Source organism: Mastigoproctus giganteus, chromosome 10 (assembly GCF_048544385.1).
Source record: "Mastigoproctus giganteus isolate SK-2022 chromosome 10, ASM4854438v1, whole genome shotgun sequence".
In the NCBI taxonomy this organism is placed as follows: Eukaryota; Metazoa; Arthropoda; class Arachnida; order Uropygi; family Thelyphonidae; genus Mastigoproctus; species Mastigoproctus giganteus.
In genome coordinates this window covers 208,258,454-208,280,554 of record NC_143584.1, presented here as the reverse complement: position 1 = coordinate 208,280,554, position 22,101 = coordinate 208,258,454, and the positions used below count along the sequence as shown (strand labels likewise).

The following is a 22,101-nucleotide window of genomic DNA, read 5'->3' as shown; positions in this document are numbered from 1 at the left end:
TAGTCCATGAATACCCTTGCATGACAGTAGCATACATATGCTACTTATATCAGCACACACACAAAATCTGGTTACTTGCTCTGTATAGTCTAGTACAGATGTGTAACACTGTCTCCAGCAGAGCAGTTAGTTTTTTGGTTGATGGGTATCTGATAAACTGGCTGCTCCATGTCTGTTTATAATATTGATATAAAATGAACCTTTTTATTTGTTTTCTTATAATACTGATTTTTACAGGCACCCATTTTTTTGGAATATGGAGAAACGGCTTCAGTTTTTAGTAAATGTGTCAAAGTTGCAGGAAATTGAAAACAAGTAAGAACAAATTCCTCCTTTTTTTGGTTACTTTTAGTTCTATGTATTTGAAACCATTTTTAAAAACAGTAAAGTAATGGGTTCTAAAAGTGGATATTGTTTCAGGAAACAAGACATTGCTGTTTCTGCTCTCAATAACTGCTTTCCTGAGGCTAGAAACTGGGTAAGGTAGAGTGAATAATGTTTTATTTAAGTATTCAGTATTTCATGTGATTTCTATATTTTCATAATTAACTGCATAATTTATGTGACTTATTTCATTTAAAATTCTCCACACAGACTTCTACCACTAGCCTGTCATATTTTACAAGGATGATAGGATATAATTTGATTAACAGTGGTGGAAACTTAGAAAGCATTGTTTGGTTTTTAAAACTTAAAATATAACCAAAAGAGTTGGATGTAACTGTAACCCTGTTTTAATATAACTTTCTTTTTTAATTTATTTTATGTAGTTTTTACTATAAACACATTTATCATAGCTCTTGCATTAGTTACAAATTTCTCATTTGTTGTCATTAAAATTATTCAAAAATTATTATTATTTTTTAATATTTTTATATTTACACACACACACACACACACACACACACACACACACACACACACACAATTTTCATATCCCCAGTGCAGTTAATAATACTTATGTAGCACAATCAATAGAAATAATTAGTGTGCTAATAGTGAAGATCTGCCACCAGTTGTGGACTAACACTATGATACTGCTTAAATTAAATGAATTATAAACTGAGAGTATGTAAACTACATTGGTAGGTTAGCCAGGAAAACTTAAACTAAACATACTACATATTAAAACCAGCCTGCCTAGGGTAGTTGAAACAAAAATAAGGACGAAGTAACTTTACCAGTGGCAAATGGATGATGCCTAAACCATATTGTGAATAATATTACAACTTTATATTCCACTGAATACTTAATGAGGATACATATTGAAAAGATATAATGAAAATAAACATTTTAAAAAATGCATAGATCATAAAATTATTCAATTATGCTCTGAGCTGGTATCAAGATTATCCAAGATTCCTTTGATCTTTTGTTGTTTGTGTGACCGAAATGATCTTTTGTGATAATGATATTGCAACGACAGCTGGTAAGTGTTTACGTATTGTTATTTGATAATATAAATCAGAGCTATGATGTTCAATATGTTCTACATTACTTTCAATATTTGTAGAAGAATAAGAGAAATTTACCTCAATATAATACGTAGAACACTTCTGTATGATATACTCTCCAGAAATTAAAACAAATATAACATTAATGCAAAATGATTACAGTAAAAAATAAAATTGAAAACAATTAAAAAATCAATTCAACACAATTAAGAAATTAATTTAAAAAATTCTTAAAAGTTTTTAACGTGAATTTTGAAAAACGATTTTCCTTCCTGAAGCTGACAGAGCTTTTCGACCATATGTCGTGATCACAGAAATAAATTACAGAGTATGTGTGAACATGAATCTTAAATAGAGACTATTTGTCTTCGTGCATGCGTGTTAAAAGACCATGAATTGGAGATTAGATATGGACTGCGAACGTTAATAGAATTCTCACATAATTTAATTTCGACAGTTTCTGAAATAAAGTCTCGTATAATTATGTTGGACGCTCAGTATTTTGGCCCCTTTGAATAAAAATGCATGTTTTTTGTTACTGACATGAAAGGCTAATTCTGATGCTGCTGAATGAGAAGCACGAACTGAGGACATGTGCTGTTTTACAATAAAATACTCAGAAACTTCGTCAATCCTTGGTAAGATGAGTCACAATCACCACAAAAAATGTTGTACACCAGGTCATTTATTTGTGTTGCAAAAGAGGAAAGGACTGAGCAATTGTTCAGTATAGCATGTAATTTCCACCAATTTTTGTAATTTGCATATTGGTCAGACCAATACAGAATTTACACGCTATACTGAGCAATCGCTCAGTCCTTTCCTCTCTAAAAGTGGATACAAATAAATGGCCTGGTATACATTTCAGCAGTGTCAGAATTAGCCTTTCATGCCATTAGCGAAAAACATACATTTTTGTTCAATGAGGCCAAAATACTGAGTATCCATCATAATTATACGAGCCTATTAATTGCAGAAACCATCGAAATTACATTACATAACAATTCTATTAACGTTTGCTATCCATATCTAATCTCGGATTCGTGGTCTTTTACGCACATGTACAAAGACAAATAATCTCTATTTAAGATTCATGCTCACACATACTGCGTAATTTTCATTCTTGTGATCATGACATACAGTCGAAAAGCTCTGTCAGCTTCGGGAAGGAAAATCATTTTTCAAAATTTACGTTACTTAAAAAATTTTTAATTAACTTTTTAATTGTTTTTTGTGTTCAATTGATTTTTTAATTGTTTTTAATTAATTTTTTACTGTAATCATTTTGTGTTAATGTTATATTCATTTTAATTTCTGGAGAGTATCATACAGAAGTGTTCTATGTATCATATTGAGGTAAATTTCTCTTAATATTCTACAAATACTGTTATTTACTATATAAAAATTAACCTTAAAACAAAATTCTTTGAATCAGATGTAAATTTGAATTACTAAACTTTTAATTCTACTAAAAAAAAAATAATAATAATAATTCCATAATAATAAAAACCCTTATTTACTGTCTTTGCAGTCACTGATGAGGTGGTAAGAAAATACCATGAAACATTTGACCTTCATTATGTATGTATTTCGAATGCTTTATTATCTTCAACCGATGCAGTTTACCTACACATGATTCCATTCAAGGATTATGTTCTGTGAAATTTATTGCTTGTTAGAAGGTTACCAAGATCTTCAATGCAGCAGTTAAGCTTTATTTTTAGATAAAGATGTGGCAGATCCAAGACCAGATTTACACATAAGCTAAACAAGCTACAGTTTAGGGCCACATATTACAAGGGGCCTCGCTCCACCTTAAAAATTCTTTTTTAATATTGTCACAGTGAATCAGTGAAGGGCCACAAGTTTAAATCGAGCTCTGGGCAGATCCATCAGGATATAATTTAATACTACACTGCACTGATTTTGAAAGAATACGTTGAATAGCACCCTAATAATATGCACGTTTTCTCAGAATATCTTGACTCTGCAGCTAGCACATTCAGTGTGTCAAAAAATTTGTAAAATAAAACCAAATGAAAGCCCCTAACAGATGATTCTATCATTTTTTTTTTTTTTTTTGTGAGTATTTTGGAAACTCTGATTAGTGCAAGAGCTAACCTTAAAACCTGATGAAGCTAAATACCACCCAGCCAATAAACCCTAAACTCCACCATAGGTTGGTGATGAGAGGCTTCAGCTATGTGCTATGTCACTTACAGGATACTTACTAAGTTAAGGACTAAAGAGTTTTGAAATAAACTACTAAATAATAGCAAAAATTATTTCAATATTTAAAAAAGGAAATAGAAATGATACAAAGAATTATAGAGGGATTAGCATACTAAATACAGTATATAAAATGTATAGCAAAATAATAAATAATAGAATTAAAATTATCTCTGATGAAATATTAATAGAACAGGCAGGATTCAGAAAAGGAAGATCATGTACAGATAATATATTTATATTAAAAACAAATAATAGAAAAACAAAAAGAGTTTAATTTAGAAACACATTTAGCATTTATAGATTATGAAAAAGCATTTGATCGAGTAAACAGACGAAAACTATGGGACATATTGAGAAATTAAGGATACCCAAAGCATCTTACAAAAATAGTTTATATCAAGGAACAAAAATGATAATAGATACAGATAATAAATTACCAGAAAAAAGTATAATAAATCAAGGAGTTAGACAGGGATGTAGCTTGTCACCAACGCTGTTTAACATATATATTGAGGATATGATATGTAAATGGAAAGAAGAAATTAATACAGGTATATATTTAAATACAAAGAATAGGATTAATACACTGTTATTTGCAGATGATCAAGTAATTATTCAAGACAGTGAAGATAATTTACAAAGAGCAGTATTTAAATTAAACCAAATAACAGAAGTTAAAATATCAGCGATGAAAACTAGAACAATGGCTTTTAAAGCGAAAAATATGGTGAGGACAAAAATAGTTATAGACAATAAAATATTAGAACAAATAAAACATTTTAAATATCTAGGATGTGATATAACATATGATGTCGAAGAAGATATGAACCAGAAATTGGCGAAATTTCAAAATATATGTGGAACATATTTTGAAAGAACTCTGGCTAAGAAAACAAGGAAAGAAACAATTGAAATTTTACAAAGTAATGGCAATACCAACACTTATTTATGGTTCTGAAACATGGATACTGAAACAAAGAGACATTAATAGAATACAAGCTGCAGAAATGAAATTTTTAAGATATGTTAAAGGATGTACAAAATTAGATAAAATACCAAACATAAATATTAGAAAGGAATTAAAGATTTACTACTTTTTTTTTTTTTTTGTTAGTTAGTTGGCACATCAGCTTCTATGGCCATAATGCACCTCCCAAAGTTTTTGCATTTTACTGTGATCCAAGCGGGAATCGAACCCGCGACCTTTGGGTTGCCAAGCAGGAACTTGACCTACCTGGCTAGCCTGGTCGGTGAAAAAGATTTACTCAATTAACAGAAAAATTATAGAATATAGACAAAGATGGAAAGAACATGTAGAAAGAATGGAAGATACTAGACTCCCTAAATTAGCTTATACATATAGAGCAAAAGTAAAAACAGACAGAGGAAGACCAAAGAAAAGATGAGCAGACCTCTTCGAGATTGGAACAGGCGGATCACCTAATCTATGAAGGAAGATAAGATAAGATAAGACTACTAAATATTTCTTCTCAATGAGAACTTTCATCAGAAGTGTGGAAACAAAAATAATTTGTTAGAAAGACCTATTGGTTTATTTATATCGGGCATGTCCAAGCTCCATGTTGCACATGACTCGTTTCTTCATATTGTGTAGCAATGTAAGCAGGTCTGTGTTATGCTCCTCTCTCTCCCAAGCTTCAAACTAAAGTGTCTCAAAATACAGTTTCACACTGACTTGAAAACCATTTTTAGTAACCAATTTTCTGTACAGTTAATTTGAAGTTCAAGACACCAAAATACATGCATTTCAATTTAAATTGGTTAAAAATATCCATACAGTATCAGAACATGCTAGTATTAATCAAGAGAAATTTTTAGTTAGATACTCTTATTAACTGTGCAGAATTTTTGTAATTCCCATTTAAAATATTAATATTTTAGATTTGTTGTGGTAGACATTCATAGATATAATTATACATACCTGTGTGCTTGTGCGTGCATGAGAGAGAGAGACTTTTATTAGAGGATGAAGTAGTTCAAGTGTGTGTTTGTTTTGTTTGTCCATTGTCAGCAAAATATGTAAATAAATCAGTCATCAGTATTTCTGTACCTTCGTTACTGTTTGATGTAAAAAAAGTAAAGTGCAGCCATTATCAACCCACTGCAGGGTGGAAGCCTCCTCAACAATTCATGTTGAGGGAAATGGACCATAATCTGCCACGCTGGTCCAGTGCGGGTTGGCAGATCGACCGTATTCAGCAGTCAGGGGCTTGAACCCCGGTCTACTCAAAGAGCATGTGCTACTGCACTCCCACTCGGCTACGGAGGCCTTTGATGTAATTATATTTTAAATGTGACTGTTAACTTTTTTGGTTTGGCTAAACTATACAGCAGTGGTACTTGCAGTTAGTTGATATTATTTCAGTTATGTTCGCACAGATAAACTTTTATTATGTGAACTTAATGACCTTCAAATCAAGAAGATGTAAACCAGTGCTTCTCAAAATGTGGGTTGTAAAGACATTTCTTGTGAGGCATATGAGTCTTTGCAATGGAATCACCTTAATAATCAATAAATCATCATTAATAGAAATGTGTGAGTGGAGTGTGATTATTAATTTTAATGGTTGACTAAGATGCAAGTTTAATAAAAAAAAAAAATTTGGAAACACTAATATGCGTAATAAAGGGTTTAGAACCATTGCACTAGCGACCACATATGTAGTGTTCACATATGATGTCTTTAATATTGCTTTGAAAAAGATTGTGCGACCGCTTTTGAAACTCTAGCCTTGTTATGTTCCTTAATGTACTGTATAGTTCTTTAATGCCAGAATAGCTGTTTCCTATAGGAATTCAAAGTGCAATGTTTATCATCAGGTTTGAGCAAGCTCAATGCTGATGGGATTCTTCCCAATTGCCTAGATTAATCGCCTGAGGAGACATACATTTAAATTTAGGAAAGGAAAGACAGTTGTAGAATAGATGTGCGGAAATTTGCCTTTAGCCAGCGGGTGGTTGATTGCTGGAACAAACTTCCATCTGTTGTTGTAGAAGTTGATAGCTTAAATAGATTAAAGGCAGAACTAGACAAACATCTGGAGTGAATGGATGGGTGAAATGGGAAGGTTTTTTTTTTTTTTTTTTTTTTTTGGCTGATGCTGTATAAGCTTGCTTTCTTGCATCATATGCCTATGCTAACTGTTAGCTTATATAATGGAACACCATAAAAACAATAACAAAAAGTTGAATTCAAAGGGGTTTTAAATTGTGCTTATTCACTTTTAATTCAAAAATATTAGAAATACTCCATTTACAATGACATGGCTCAAAGGAAATATATTCAAATCGGGTATTATAGTCACATGTCAGTCTTGATGTTTTAAATACCATCAGCACAGTCATCAACCAAGAGTCAAAGCCAGAATGGGAAAAATGCATAAAATAACTGATTTCTCAAAAGAACAATGGAAATTACAAGCCTATAACATCCAGAATTTATAAAAGGTGGTCAGAAGATAATACATTCACTTTCAGAAGCAATAACTATGACAGAAAGAGGGTACTACAAGGAAAAGAATTTAGAGCTTTACATAGGATTGTGTGCTGTGTAAAGCTCTGATTTGCTTGAATTGTCAAAATACTATTGAGCAATTGTATTGCGCAATGCACAGCTTACAGCAATTTATGAGATATTTTTATATACTAATAAAATTAACCCATTCATAGGCATCACATTAAATGTGGAAACTGTGAATAGTTTTTTTTGCATTATCCAGGATATCACATTTAGATAACATAATCAGGAACTGCTGTATTTTTTGTATTAAGAAAAATGTTTTAATGTTTTTCTAATATTACTATTTTTTTAGCTGTCTTTAGTTAATCCCAGATTAGTTGGGTCAGTTTCTCAAGGCCACTTTTATTATAACACAGTTGTGGATTTGCTTCGCTTCATTAGAAACTTTCACAATCAGTATGACTTTCTGTAAGTATTTCAAATTGCTTTTATAATTGAAAAACATTACTTATTTGACTATAAGTAGTTAGGTTCATTTAAAATTATGTTTAATTTACTACTGTAATATAGACCTTATACTTTGCTGATATATATATATTTTTTTTATTATTATTTTATTTATTTATTTTTTTTTTTCACTTTGTACATTATTTTAAAATTATGTTAACTTAGAAAAGTCTCTCTTACTTCCCCTTCCCTGAAGCTATTTCTAAATGAATAATTGTTGAATAGATTAGAGCAATAATTCTGAAATGTAGACATGGTAACAACCCAGGTTTATTGTGTAGCTATCTAGTGACCTAAAGAGTTTTAAGATGAAATATTATCAGCACAAAATCTTGAATTAAAATAGTTTGTCCACTGATGTACATACTGTTTGCTGTAATCTACAAAGATAGAATGTTTTTAAGTGGGAGTGTAAAATAACCATAAATTAACAATTAGCTACTTACCATCTGTAGGACTGATTCATCACAGTTTTCTTAACGAGAGATGACAATGCTGAGACATCTGCTGTGCAATTTCTGTCTGCACAGTATTTGGAAATACAGCAAGACTATCAGTGCCTATAGATAAAAGAAAACATTGTGGAAGCTGCTATATTATTAAAAAAAAAGACATTCAAATATTCATTAGTTTAGTTTTTATTAAATCTTTAAGACACCAGAAATAAACTGTTATGACGTTATTTTTAATTACACTAATCTCTAGAAAAATTTCAGAATCACCTTAGTACAGGCAGTTCTCGCTTTACGAGTTTTCGCTTTGAGTTTTTTTTTCCAAGTATCAAGTATCAACAGAATTGAAAATATGAACATTAATTGCAAAAAATTGAATGTTAAACATTCATAAATACCGCATTCCAAACCACATGTGTAGCTACACAATACAGTATATCCCACTTTACAATATTAATCAGTTCCAGAGACACCATCGTATCATTAAAATACTGTAATGTGAACCCAATAATAACACATTGTTTTTTGGTAATTTGTTTCAAGATCTCGGAAGTTGAAATTTTCGTTGTATAACTAAGCTATTTATCTCTCTAAAGTGTCATTTTTAAGGTCACGAGCATGACCTTAAGGCCATATAAAAGGTCATGCTCGTGACCTTAAAAATTTATGAGATATTTTTATATACTAATAAAATTAACCTATTCATAGGCATCACGTGCGTGGTTTGTAAATTGTATTAGTTACCAATTCAAATCATTAAAATGCATTACACTTTCATCATTATCATATATTCTGTTTTAAAAATCAGTTTTGAATGCCTTTGTGATATTTTTCTAAAGCACATTTCTGTAGGTCACAACCATAAAACAAAAACAATTTGCACTTTCCAGTTTATTGGGCTTTTCTGTTACTGCAAGCAATTATAAATAGGTAGTAAACTTGATCTTCTTGCATTTGCAAAAATACTGATAGCTGGAATTGTGTGGTTTTTTACGTTATTATGGTGAAATGTGTTTCCCCTTTACTGAAATCTTCAATCATATAAAAAACATAAATTTTCAGAATCTTCTCTTCATTCCTTTTTTTTAAGCTTCGTAAACTTGTTACTCCATGCGAATCATGTTAGTTGCAATCTGTGTGTGCTGTTAAAAAATGCTTATGCATGCAATCGTGAAATTTATAAGAGAAGATTATCATGGAAACATTGAAAAAATTATCTTAAAAAATGCCTCTTGAAACATTTCTAAAGAAGACTACTTCTTGTGCAACAAACCAACGAGTGCCGAGCCAATAATGAGTGATCAGTGAGTGTGCATTTAGTCGATGATGATGAAGAATAAACATTCTTTAACATTTTTATAAGTTTACTAACATTTTTGTAAGTCGTAAATAATTTCTCTATTGTTATAATTTTCTTGATTTTACAGGCTACATTTTCATTTCTTTCGATAAATCAATCATTGTTTAAACATAAACTAATTAGCTAACTAATTTCATTGTTGAGAACGTAACCCCTATTTTTAACCTTATGTCTATGGGAAATAAATTCCCGCTTTACGAGTTTTTGCTTTATGAGCATGCACTAGGAACGAATTAACTCTTAAAGTCAAGAACTACCTGTACTTAGTTTGATTTACCTTAATGAACCTGATTGACAGAGTTTTTCTGACAGCTGCTCCATGTTCTACCATGACATGGCAGAGATTATACTGTAATCTGTCAAGTCATGGTAAATGTTTTCTCCTGCATATATTCTGTGCCAGTAGTATGTAACCTGAGACCAGCTGAACTGGGAATTGCTAAGAAAAATAGCTGAAAATCATAACTGTAGGATTGAAATTTTAGTCTGTTGTGATTCATATATTATAGGGACCTCGAAAACAGGGAAAATTTGTTTCCTGTACGTGAAAGGATGACTTCAGGCTGATGTTTATTCTTGTTCCTGGAATTAGAAAGAATAAAAGTTAAGGATTCTCTGAAAACCATATTGTTGCAAAAGCATTCTGCCTATTATTATAATTAATGAAAAAAACAAGACTGCATCACTGATGAATATCATGATCATTGAGACATAGCTAGCATTTTCTGTTATATTGTGCAGCAATTTACAGAAGATTTGTGTTTTTGTGAAGGAAACAAGATCTAATGCTTATAAAAGGGCTAGAAAACATTTGTTCTTTTTTTTTTTAAAGTCTGTTCTATATCATTGATAGTTGCAGACAGGTTTCACTTTACTGATTGCTTGTAATTAATTTTGTTTCTCATTTGAATCTGATAAATCAGTGGGTTTCTTGTTGTTATGGCATATGAGTGTCTTGCAACTGTAGTTTGGGTTTAATTAATATTGCACAACACTATTTGAAATATTTATTTGAAAAACTTTCCATTACACTGGGTATATACCATTAACCCCAGGAGCCTTACTTGCCCTTAGGCTTGAAAGTTTTTCAAATAAATAATCTTCTAAAATTTCAGTATTGCTAATTTTATGCTTCCCAGCTTCACTCACACAGTTTCTCCTTATTATGAATGGTCTTTTGTCTGTTAATATCAATGAAAAGTATATGTTCAGTTTATCTGAAACATCAGCTGGATTACCCTGAACATTCACAGATGCCTCTATGATGAAGATGTCACTTTGGTTCTCCAGAAATTTTATTTTTTGTTATTTTTATTCTCTTAGTAAATGTTGGTATTCTCCTATGAATTGGTACACAAGTAATGTTTCCTAGCATTATTCTGGGCAGCAGTTGCACATTATCTTTGCAGGTATCCATGCCACTGTTCTTAGATTCAAATTGTAGTCTGTGGGTGAGTACTTATTCTTGCTCATTAATGTTTTTTTTTTTTGTAGTATCATTGTTTTCTCTAATTTTCTTTATATTACAATATTGGAACCCTGTATCCGGAATCCTGAAAACCAGAAGGCCCTAAAATCTGGAAAGTTTGACAAAATCTGTTTTTTTTTTTTAAAATCCTTTAAAAAAAATTTTTAAATGATGCAGCTCTAGCATTACTCCACCCACCTGTCTATCAGAACATGGTAGACCGACAATCATTTTTTAATGAAATTTTAATGGCTACTATGCTTATTTGATAATGACATTTCTTTTTATTTATTGAAGTAGTAACCACACCCAATAAATGCGTAAATTATTGAATTTTATGTGCCCACCTGCTCTTTCTCCCTCCCCATATAAGGCCTTTCTTGGATGACTTATGGTAACGTACTGCTGGAGATTGTGGAAGGTTCCTTCTGTTGTAAATGATTCAACTTCCCAATTAGGCAATTAAATTTTTATAAATAATGAGATTCATCCCAGAGTAATTACTGTAGACATAAGTTTTTTTTGCCTGTCTCCCCTCAATTACAGATGAAATAAAAAAATGCAGTACATCACTGACATGGTAATTGCACAACAGAAACTCACAAAAAGTAAATGTTTTTCCTCTGTGAGGGGAAATCAGAATGAGCTACCTATTGCAATATAATATTCAGTTATAAATTTTTGGTTTGTAAACAACACCACACTTTTTAAAGCTATGAAATCACATGTACAATGACATAAAGTGCCCTGGGATACATTAATCACATAAAGAAGGGGGCACTTGTTAGACAAAAACAAAGCTTTTTTTCTGTAATGTAATAGGAACATGTACTTCTTTCTTAGTTAAAACTTTACATGTTGCAATTGTTAGTTTGAAACTCCTTTCAAACCTCTGAATTTTGAAGGGATTTCAGAAGGAACCACCATTCAACTCTGCTTAGCATTAAATGTCACAATTTATTTATTGACAGAAACTTACAAAAATGACTCACTATAGCTAAGTAAGAATATCACCCTTTAGAGCCCAGTACGTTGTTTGGTCATTGCCATCCCTGTTCCACAAAACAATTTCTGTCGACAGCCATGGTGTCACACAGCATTTACACCCCCCCAGGAGGGAAAACTTGAATAACTACATCAACACATGCAAACAGATATTTCCTTTCAAAAGACTGAAAATAAAACTTCAGGCAAATAAGCTGTTTTACAGTGAGATCCCATCATGTTGGCATTTGACAGGCTACTGTGTGATATGAGGAGAGCAGGCATGACATAGCAAAAGCTGATCCATGCCACGAATATAGACAAAAAAATTTATCTTTTGCTTTCAGTGGTGAAAACGAGATAAATACAAATGTATTCTTTCCATAGCTAACCTGGATAGTTTCTGCACATTTTCTGACAATAAAACGATATATACACATCACTCCCACTTAACAATCCAATGAGTGAGTGGAGAGAGGAAGCATCTTGAAATTATGAAAATTACCACATACACACACACACACACACACACACACACTGAAATGAAATTTCTCACAATAAAAACACTTGTTTAGGTCATCACATATTCATATTAAAAATTAGATAAATTTTATTTCTGCCTATAACACAAGTGTTAAGAGATTCCAACACCCATATTATATCAAGGTTGCAATGTATGTATTAATACATATTGAAATACTGGCTAGGGTAAAGAAAGCCAACCACGGCAAACTGTGGGAAACTTACCAGATTACGGTAGTGGCAAACTGGTAGTTTCTGCAGTTTCTCCCTGCATTCTTGGTAAAAGGTATAAACTGATATTTGAGAGGGAAAAATTTCGATTCCCTCATACTGAGATTATAGTATATTTTAATTATACATATACTTTTCTTATATAGGTTCTAATATCTTTTATTATATACTTTTTAACACTTAATTTTTATGATTTTATAAATGTTGTATTTATTTTTATTTTTGAAGATTAAATGCACAAGGCATAATATAATATGATATGGGTTTAAATTAATTATATAATATCGGTGTAGATACACCATAGTTTACCCATAAATTAAACTACATACGTAGTGTGAAAGGTATTGTTTTTAATTGTATCTCATATTGTGGCTACCTTCACAACAAGATGCCAGGTATTGCACTACTTCAAATAAGTAATGCTTCTTTAGTAGAGAAGACTACTGTTATTTATTCTCAGTGGATACCACCACCCAGACGGCACCATTTCAAAGCTGTTAGCCTATCATCAGTGGGTGGGCAGGTACCCATGATAATGCAAACATGCCATTGCAGTTGTGAAGTTCTTCCACAATATGAGAGATGTAGAATGGTGTACAGAATGATACTGTATTTGAAGATTAAATGCACAAGGCATAATATGATATGGGTTTATATCAGTGTAGATACACCATAGTTTACCCATAAATTATACTACATACGTAGTGTGAAAGCATCATTTTTAATTGTATCTCATTTTAATTGTATCCACAGTATGAGATACAATTAAAAACGATGCCTTTCACGCTATATATGTAGTTTAATTTATGGGTAAACTATGGTGTATCTACACCGATATTATATAGTTATTTTTAATTTGTAAATAAGCTACTTTAATTTTTTTTCTGCTGTTTAGTTGGTTGATTTCATTATAGTGGTATTAAAATTTATATTTACTAACACTTTTTAGATAAAATAAATATTAACATAAGATTTTTAATTATATATTTTGCATGCATATGTTGTAATTTCTCTTACTAAGGACCCAAAATCTAGAAAACTTTTGGTCCCAAGCTTTCTTGATAAGGGATCCAGTAATTTCTTGGTTGTAGGTAACAGTTAGAACCTCTCATGTATAATTTTTTGCAGTTAGAAGCAATTTTCCTACATGGCATATAAAAGTATTATTAGCTGATCACCATGTGTAATTTATATTTTGAGGCTGTAGGATCCTTCTGTCCTTCAATGGTCTTAATCCTGTTCATGGAATAATGATAAATGGGAGAGTTTTTTTTTTTTTTTTTTTTTTTAGTTAATGTGATATTTCCTAATATGTATGGATTCAATTCAGTCTAAAATTTTTGAGATGAGACAAAACAATGTATATAGTGCTTCATTTAAAATATAAGTATTTCTTAATGCTTCCTGTTCTGCTGAAAATTTTCAGCTCATCTGTATTCATATACAGATGAACTGAAAATTATGAATTAACCAGAATTTTCTTCACATGAAAAGGGTAATGCTAACAGGGGTGCCCACTTGAAGAATCCAAACTGAAATGGATTTTATAACTTTGAAATTATTATGCTTGAGGATAACAGTTCAAAAGAGACTAACTTATGAAATGAAGGATGTCTCTATGAATGCAATAAAAGGACTGAAGAAGGTCAACCAAGGCAGAGGGTCAAACCAACAGACCAAATCAAAGGCAGAGACTAAATCAATAATATATATTAGATTTAACTGACTCTTTTATTGACTATTTCTGGCAAGAAATATAGTTTCCATTAAATATATAATCATATAACACTCCTCCCTAGATGTGTTGAATATTATGAATAAAACCTACTCACTAAAGGAAGACCCTCAATTCTGACTGCATGTTTTCAGAGAATGTGCAGTCAGAAGTGAGACTTTGGCAAGCAGCAGGCTGGCAACAGCCTATGTATGGTCTGAGGATGGGTTCTGGAAAGGTTCCTGAAACGTTACCTTAATGTATAATGATTTATTTAGTTAATAGCTAAATAAACTCTTAATTTTCACGTGGTATAAGAGTGGTCATTATAGAAATCTAGATTTCTTGGAAAACCAAACATGACATCCTTCTCCAACAGTTTATTTTATTTTTTATTTATTTTATTAATTTTTATGAGAAATGCTAAATAAGCTTTTTCTTCCTTGCATGATGCTGCCATTTTAACATGTTTTCTGCCACCTAAATTTTGAGGAAATGTGGGAAAATACAAAAGGCATTATTAAGGATTCAGCAAATAGACACATTAGAGAAAGGTCAAAGATCAAGGAAGCCTTGGATTACAGAAGCCACTTTTAAACTTATTGAACAGAGAAGAACTGCAAAAGCCCAGGGTGTACAAGGAAACAGAGTATCAGGAACTAAGCAAAGTCATCAAGTGCTGTTTAAGCTAGGACAAAACAGGATTATATCAATCAAAAGTGTAAAGAAATCGAATACCACAACAAACGAAACAACACTAAAAAGATGTATGCTGTAACAAGTCCTTAAGACAAAAGTTCCGACCAAAACTTAATGTAATTAAGGACTCCAAAGGAGACATTTTAACAGAGGAGAACATAATCAAAGGAAGGTGGAAAAAATACTGTGATCATGAACCAGTTCCACTGAAGGAAGAAGTCGAAAAAGCCATCAGAGAACTAACATGTGGCAAGTCAGCTGGAATTGATGAAATCCCAGCAGAATTGATTAAAGCTACAGGTGTGAAGGGCACAGAGTTTTTTCATAAAATGATTATAAAAATTTGGGAAATGGGACGGCAGCTATCAGATTGGAAGAAATTAATTTTCATCCCCTTCCAAAAATAGGAGATCTGAAAATTTGCGGGCGCCTCCATAGCCAGGTGGGAAGGAGCAGCGGTGCGTAACACATGCTTCTTGATTAGACTGGGGTTCAAGCCCGTCGCCACCAAATACGGAGGATGCGGAAAGGTCAGGGAATGACCGCCGCATATTCCCGGAGCAATATGGCCTTAGTTGCTAATGCTCCTAAAAACCAAATAACTAACTAACTGAAAATTTGCTCAAATTACAGAACTATTAGCCTAATTTCTCACACTAGCAAGATTCTTCTTAAAATCATATTAAACAGAATCTCAATAAAACATGAAGAAGAAATGCCAGAAGAGCAAGCAGGTTTCAGAAGGAGTAGAGGAACCAGAGATCAGATCTTAAGCCTACAACTGATTATTGAAAAATGCAAAGAATTCAATGTTCCAGTCGTTATAGATTATGCAAAAGCATTTGATTGTGTTCAACATGAGAAACTATGGGAAGCGATGACTATTATGGGTTCCCCAATCCACATAATTCAGCTGATTAAACTACTGTACCAGAAACAGGAAGGAACTGTGAGAACGAACATGGGAAACACAGACTTTTTTCACAATAGGTAATGATGTCAGACAGGGTTGTATTTTGTCACCTCACCTTTTTAATCTTTATGCCGAAGATATCATGCGTGAAGCTTTGGAAGATTTAGAGATTGGCATCAAAATTGGAGGACTGAAGATAAACAACCTTCATTATGCAGATGATACTGTGCTAATTTGTAATTGTAAGGAAATTCTTAGGTAATTCTAAGGTAATTCTTAAAGAAACTCTAAGGAGAGTATGTGAAACAAATAAGAAAAAAGGATTGTTTCTGAATGTGTGTAAAACTAAAATTATGATGATTGATGATAATCTCGATTCCAGTAAAGTGAAGATTAATGGGCAAGATATCGAAGAAGTTGATGAATTTGATTACTTAGGATCAAGAATAAATAAAAATATATGACTGCTCAAACGATGTAAAGAGACAACAGGCAATTGCTAAAACATTGGTCGCTGATCTGATAAAATTATGGAGAGATCAGGAGATCGTGATCTGCCTCTAAAGACGAAGCTGAGAATCATTGATTCGTTAATTTTTCCAGTTGCCACTTATGGATGTGAAGGATGGAATCTGAAAAGAATTGACAGGAAGAAAATTGAGGCATTTGAAATGTGGTGTTACAGGATGCTATGAAGATCTTCTTCATAGCATCAACAAAAGAAAACTCAAGTTTTTTGGTCATATAGTAAGAAGGAAAAACTTTCTGTTGAAGAATATAATGGAAGGAAAAACCAAGGGGAAGAGGTGCAGAAGAAGACCTGCAACTAGGTGGAAGGATGGGATCAGTGAACGTCTGGGCATGACACTTTGCGATGCTGCTCGTATAGCACACGATCGATGCTGCTCGAGGAATTTGTTGGTGGCTACAACAGCTCCGCAGGGAGCTATGTGACTGGAAGAAGAGAAATGTGAGAGAACTCACATTTCTCTTCTCCACATGCCTAGTCTCCAGACACTGTAATTTGCAAAACTTAAGCCTTTCTTCGTAAGAGCACCCCTTTGTTCCATTCACCAATCTTGTTGCCCTTCTCTGTACTCGTTCCAGCAGCTCTACATCCTTCTTGAAATGAGGCCTCCAGGCCTGTATACAGTACTCTAGGTGTGGCCTGACCATTGCCTTATACAAGGGAATAATCACCTCCTTATCCCTGCTAGAAAAATTCCTATATATCATCGACAGTACACCATGAGCTACTCTTGCAGCCCATCTGCACTGCTCAGAAAACTTCATATCTGCCTGCACAACCACCCCTAGGTCCCTTTCATTCTCTACCACTGTCAGTGTAGTACCACAGAGTTGATATTTTTTTTTTTTTTGATTTGGTAGTTGTTGGCGCATCAGCTTCTGTGGCCATATTGCACCTCCCAAGGTTTTTTGCAGTACTTTGATCCAAGCCCGAGGCGGGAATCGAACCCGCGACCTTTGGGTTGCCGGGCAGGTACTTTACCCACTTAGCTAGCCCGGTCGGCCCACAGAGTTGATACGTTGCTCTGGGGTTGCTGTTTCCCCATATGTAGTACTTTATATTTGTCAATGTTAAACTTCATTTGCCACCTCTCAGCCCATCTAATCAACCTTTCCAGATCCTGTTGCAGTAGCATAGTGTCAGTAGTGTCCTTAACATACATAATCTAACATCAACACAAGCAAAAAACAAAATTGTGTGCCAAGTCTATAAGCAAATCTAAGCATTCAGTCAATGTGCCAATACTGAGTACATGTAGTTATTAATTTCATGCGCCTTTACAGTTACAGCAGTCAGTTGACTGCTTAAGAATGACTGCTCATGTGCACTGCGGCACGTCACTTCTAGTGCCATTTTACGCATATATGCATAGAGGCGGCAAACATGTTTAATTGACCCTTACTACTAACAGTTACTCAACTTTTAGATAACATCTTAAACAAATCCTTAGTAAATTTACTTATATTAAAAAATTAGAATAATTCATTCTTCTTATTAATTTATTCATTCTTTGTGTTATTTACAAAATGATTTTTATTAAATATATTTTTCTATGTAATATAATTTGGTGAGTGGGTATGTTTGTTTATTCTGCAGACAGTGGAATAAAAGCAGTTATTCTCCTCAAAGATCTAAAAGAATTATTCTTTAGCAAAGCTTAATGGACTAAATAAATGATAAAAAGAATACTACACTATTTGCTTAATAGAGCTTACAGTTACAATATATTTGTGTAAAGTTTACAATGAGCTCTTTACAGTTAAATTAAGAATCAAATTTTTAAAATATAAGGCCATACATTTATGATCTTGCTTTAGGGTTTTCCTTGTTGGTAAACAAGGAAGACCCTAAAGCAAGGATATGTACTATAGTATTTTTTTAAGTAATCCTGCAAAATCAAACACTTATAAAATAATAAATTATGTGAAGAGGTTGGCTTATTCATTCACAAAGCCAAATTAAGTTTGTACACTCTTGTAGATTATAAACAATAAATTTATTCATTTATTTATTTATTTACATTGCTGTCTATTCAAATAATAAATAGATCTTTTTATTTTATTTAATTATAATTTGTGTAATTTGGAATAATATTTGTATCATTATTTGAACTAAAAGTGATAATTTATATTTTATAAATCATTAAAGCTTATGTAAAACTATATAAAAGTACACATAAAAGCTTAATTATAGTTGCATGCCAGTATGTGGTTAATCCATGTTAATGTACAAAGTCAAAAATCAGAAGTTAGAAAAGTATCTCAAGTGGAAATGTATAGTAATATGCTGATAGCATTGTATGTTTCAGAAAGTTAATATAAAAAAAAATGCTTTGTCTTTAATAATAAAAAAAAAAAAAAAAAAAAGTTTATTTAAAGCATTGTTAAATAATAAGTTTTTTTCTGATATGGTTATTTCACAGTTCAAGTGAAATGTATAATTATTCATTCTTTAACAGACCTCGTAACATGAAGCAAGTAACTGATCGTCCAGCACTTTATATATCTCGAATATTTCCATCTCTCTTCACATCTGTATATAATGTAATTAGGAAAACTAATCTAAAAGACAAAGTATCCCTTATTCATTTCTTTTAGAGAAAGTGAGTGAGAGTGAGCTTTATATATATTTTTAATGCCTTTTTTATGATGTTTAAAAATACAGAATTATGTTTTGAAATTTAGCACTGTGAATTAAAAATGTTACTTTGTTAATTAATTAGGTTTCTGGATTATTATATTTCAAATTCTAATAATTCAGTTATAATGATATTTAGTGTACAAAATTATTCTGATATATAAGCAAACTAATTTTCTAAAATTCTTATAGTTTTTATAAAAAAATGAAATTATGTAACATTGGTAGAACCAATAAAATTTTCATACATTTACATGTCTGGTATTACTTCTTTATGATGTTGTTACAGATGTCCAACTAAATTCAGGGGACAGATTTATAGATAAGCACAATATGGGCAAACTGTATGGCTCAGGAGCTCTGAATTCCAAAATTAACAAAAAAAAATTAACTCTATTCAGCTCAGAGTTCAAACAAAAAACAATCATCATCAGCTATTTTCAATACACTGTAGGATGAAGGCCTCTCCATCAACTTTCCATTTCTTTCTGTTTTGTGCAATGGCCATCCATTTACTACCCACAAACTCATGAATTTCATCTGTCCATCTCTGTTGTTGTTTTCCAGGTTTTCTTTTAGCTCCTCTTGGGTACCATTCTGATATTTTCTTAGTTCATCTGTCATCATGTCTTCGAGCTGTGTCTTGCCCAAGTCCATTTCAGTTCTTAAGTAATATAAAAATAATTATTAAAATTTATTTTTTTATTTTATTTTATCAAATCAAATATGCCCTACAGAGGACCCAGTTTAATAGCATATGTAACAAGTGCATGTGTATAGAGAAAATTATGACTATTCGAAACAGTAAAATGGTAATAAAAGTAATAGTAAACTGTAAAATTTTAGAATCGGCACGTTTCACACAAAAAAAAAAAATCAAAAAATCAGCATTTTACATTTCAGAAATATTAAGAAAGTAGTTTGACACTCATATTAATAATCATACCTTTAAGAATCCATGCAAAAAAGAGTGACCCATCTTTCTTTTAAGATGCTGCAGGACTACTTTGTCCTTTCATCTATTTTTTTTTTACCATTAGGTATTAAACTGTGTTGGTAACACAATGGTCTTAATTCCCTCAGCAAAATTTATAACTACAGTAAACTTTTTAAAATTCGACACCTCAATACCTGAGTGTGCCAGATTTTAAATTCGCTATAGTCATAAATTCGGAACTTGCTGGGATTAAAAAAAAGAAAGAAAGAGAAGCTTACTGCACCAAAGACAAAGTTATTAAGGACATTCTGTGTTATTGAAAAAAAGTCTAAATTGAGGTTATTAGCAATTGAGGAGAGTCTGTTTGTAGGATTGCAATTTTATAATATTGCTGTTACACTGGTTAAACAATTAAGTGACTGTCAATCTGGAAATCCACTATTAATACAATAGATTGTCCAACAGATTGGTGTGGTGATCTCCTAGGGGGTAAAAAATGGAAAATTTTTACTGAATGCTTATTAATAAAATGTATGTAATATTTTAATAATTAGGATGTATATGACATTACCAATGCATGTGATGGACTGAAATGATGTCCCAGTGTACTCTGGTCCATTCCAAGCTCTGATCAATATCCATTGTTGCCACAATGATAGCATATATTCATGGACTGATTACTAAGTTCTCAACCAGTCCAGGCTGATACCATGCAAATTCAGGTATGCAACCATTTTGTTGCATCTGTGACTTCATTGAGTATGTTACTCATGAACTTCAGCTGCAAAAGGCAGGAAACACCTGTTGATTATTGTAGTGAAGCATCTTAAAATATGATCTCAGTTGGATTTTCCATGAGCTACCACTTGGAGAGCCACTGAGAGACTAGAGATGAAGCAGTTGCAATGCCAAATTGCATCGTAGCTTGGTGGCTACTCAGTTTCTTTGCAGCAGGAAAAGAACCATGGGTGTAAACCCAAACCATTCAAAATTGTCTTCACAGACATATACTATGCAGAAAGAGCTATGGCATGTGTTATGTGTGTTCCACTGAGTGCTTAAATCATAGGGTCAGAAGAATGTCGATACCCTCAAATGGCATAATTAGACATACTGACAAGGAATAGTCCTGTGCACTTCACAGAAAAGTCTAGTCACAGTCTGCAGTCAGGTCCTCTTTGGGTGTTGGTGTGGTATGCAGGAGGAACTTGAAACACTCCTGTATACATAGAGGAACACAGTTCAGTGCAGGTGGATTTCTGGTATGGAGTGGAACCAGTCTATGGTCATAGAAGCTCCGCATCATTAGGCACTGCACCCTGAGTGCACACAAATGTAGAGGTAAGATCCTCCACACCTGTGTGCAGAGGTCCTCTATACTTGTACCATAAGTGAAGACATCATTCTGATGAGTGCCAGTACTCAACCCCATAGAGCACAGCTGGTCAAGGATGTAGGAAGATGATGGTATCACCTGCAGATATTGGCCTGCCTGCTTCTCTGATCTGAACCCATCAAGCACATCTGGGATGCCCTAGGAAGATGTATTGCAGCTGATCTGGACTGTCCAATAACAATCATCTAGAAACAACTTACACAAGATGTTGCAGGGTGTCCTGTGGTAGTGCTACTCATGTGTTGAAATGTGTCCAGTAATACCTGCACATTGTTAGGTAGATGATCATAGCATTGAATGTCCTTTTCTAGTAGGGCCCTAACATGTGCAACTGGATATGGATCAGATGAGTTGTGTAGCAGTGGGATGACGGAGAATTTGCTTTCTTGTTCCTGAAACCAGTTAACAACCTGTTGTACATTGTACTGGATGGTTAGCTGTGCTTCATCATTGCTGTGTTACAAGACACGATGCTCATTACTGGCATTGACTAAACATGGCTGTCCCATGTGACCTTCAGCTGGTTCAACCACTGTTGAGCCAGTCATAGTAGATTCATGACACCACAGAAAGGGAGCACAACGA

The 22,101-nt window shown here is 32.8% G+C and overlaps 1 protein-coding gene across 1 annotated transcript in view; it reads left to right on the top strand.

Moving 5' to 3' along the window:
- Nucleotides 1-19,143, top strand: part of LOC150079821 (serine/threonine-protein kinase/endoribonuclease IRE2-like) — an 80,227-nt gene extending 61,084 nt beyond the window's left edge. Inside the window, exons 8-10 of the mRNA XM_090383242.1 lie at nt 353-478; nt 7,520-7,635; nt 19,005-19,143. Of these exons, the coding sequence (XP_090239368.1) occupies nt 353-478; nt 7,520-7,635; nt 19,005-19,143 (381 nt within the window). The remainder of the gene's footprint in view (nt 1-352; nt 479-7,519; nt 7,636-19,004) is intronic.
- The last annotated feature ends 2,958 nt before the right edge of the window (nt 19,144-22,101 follow it).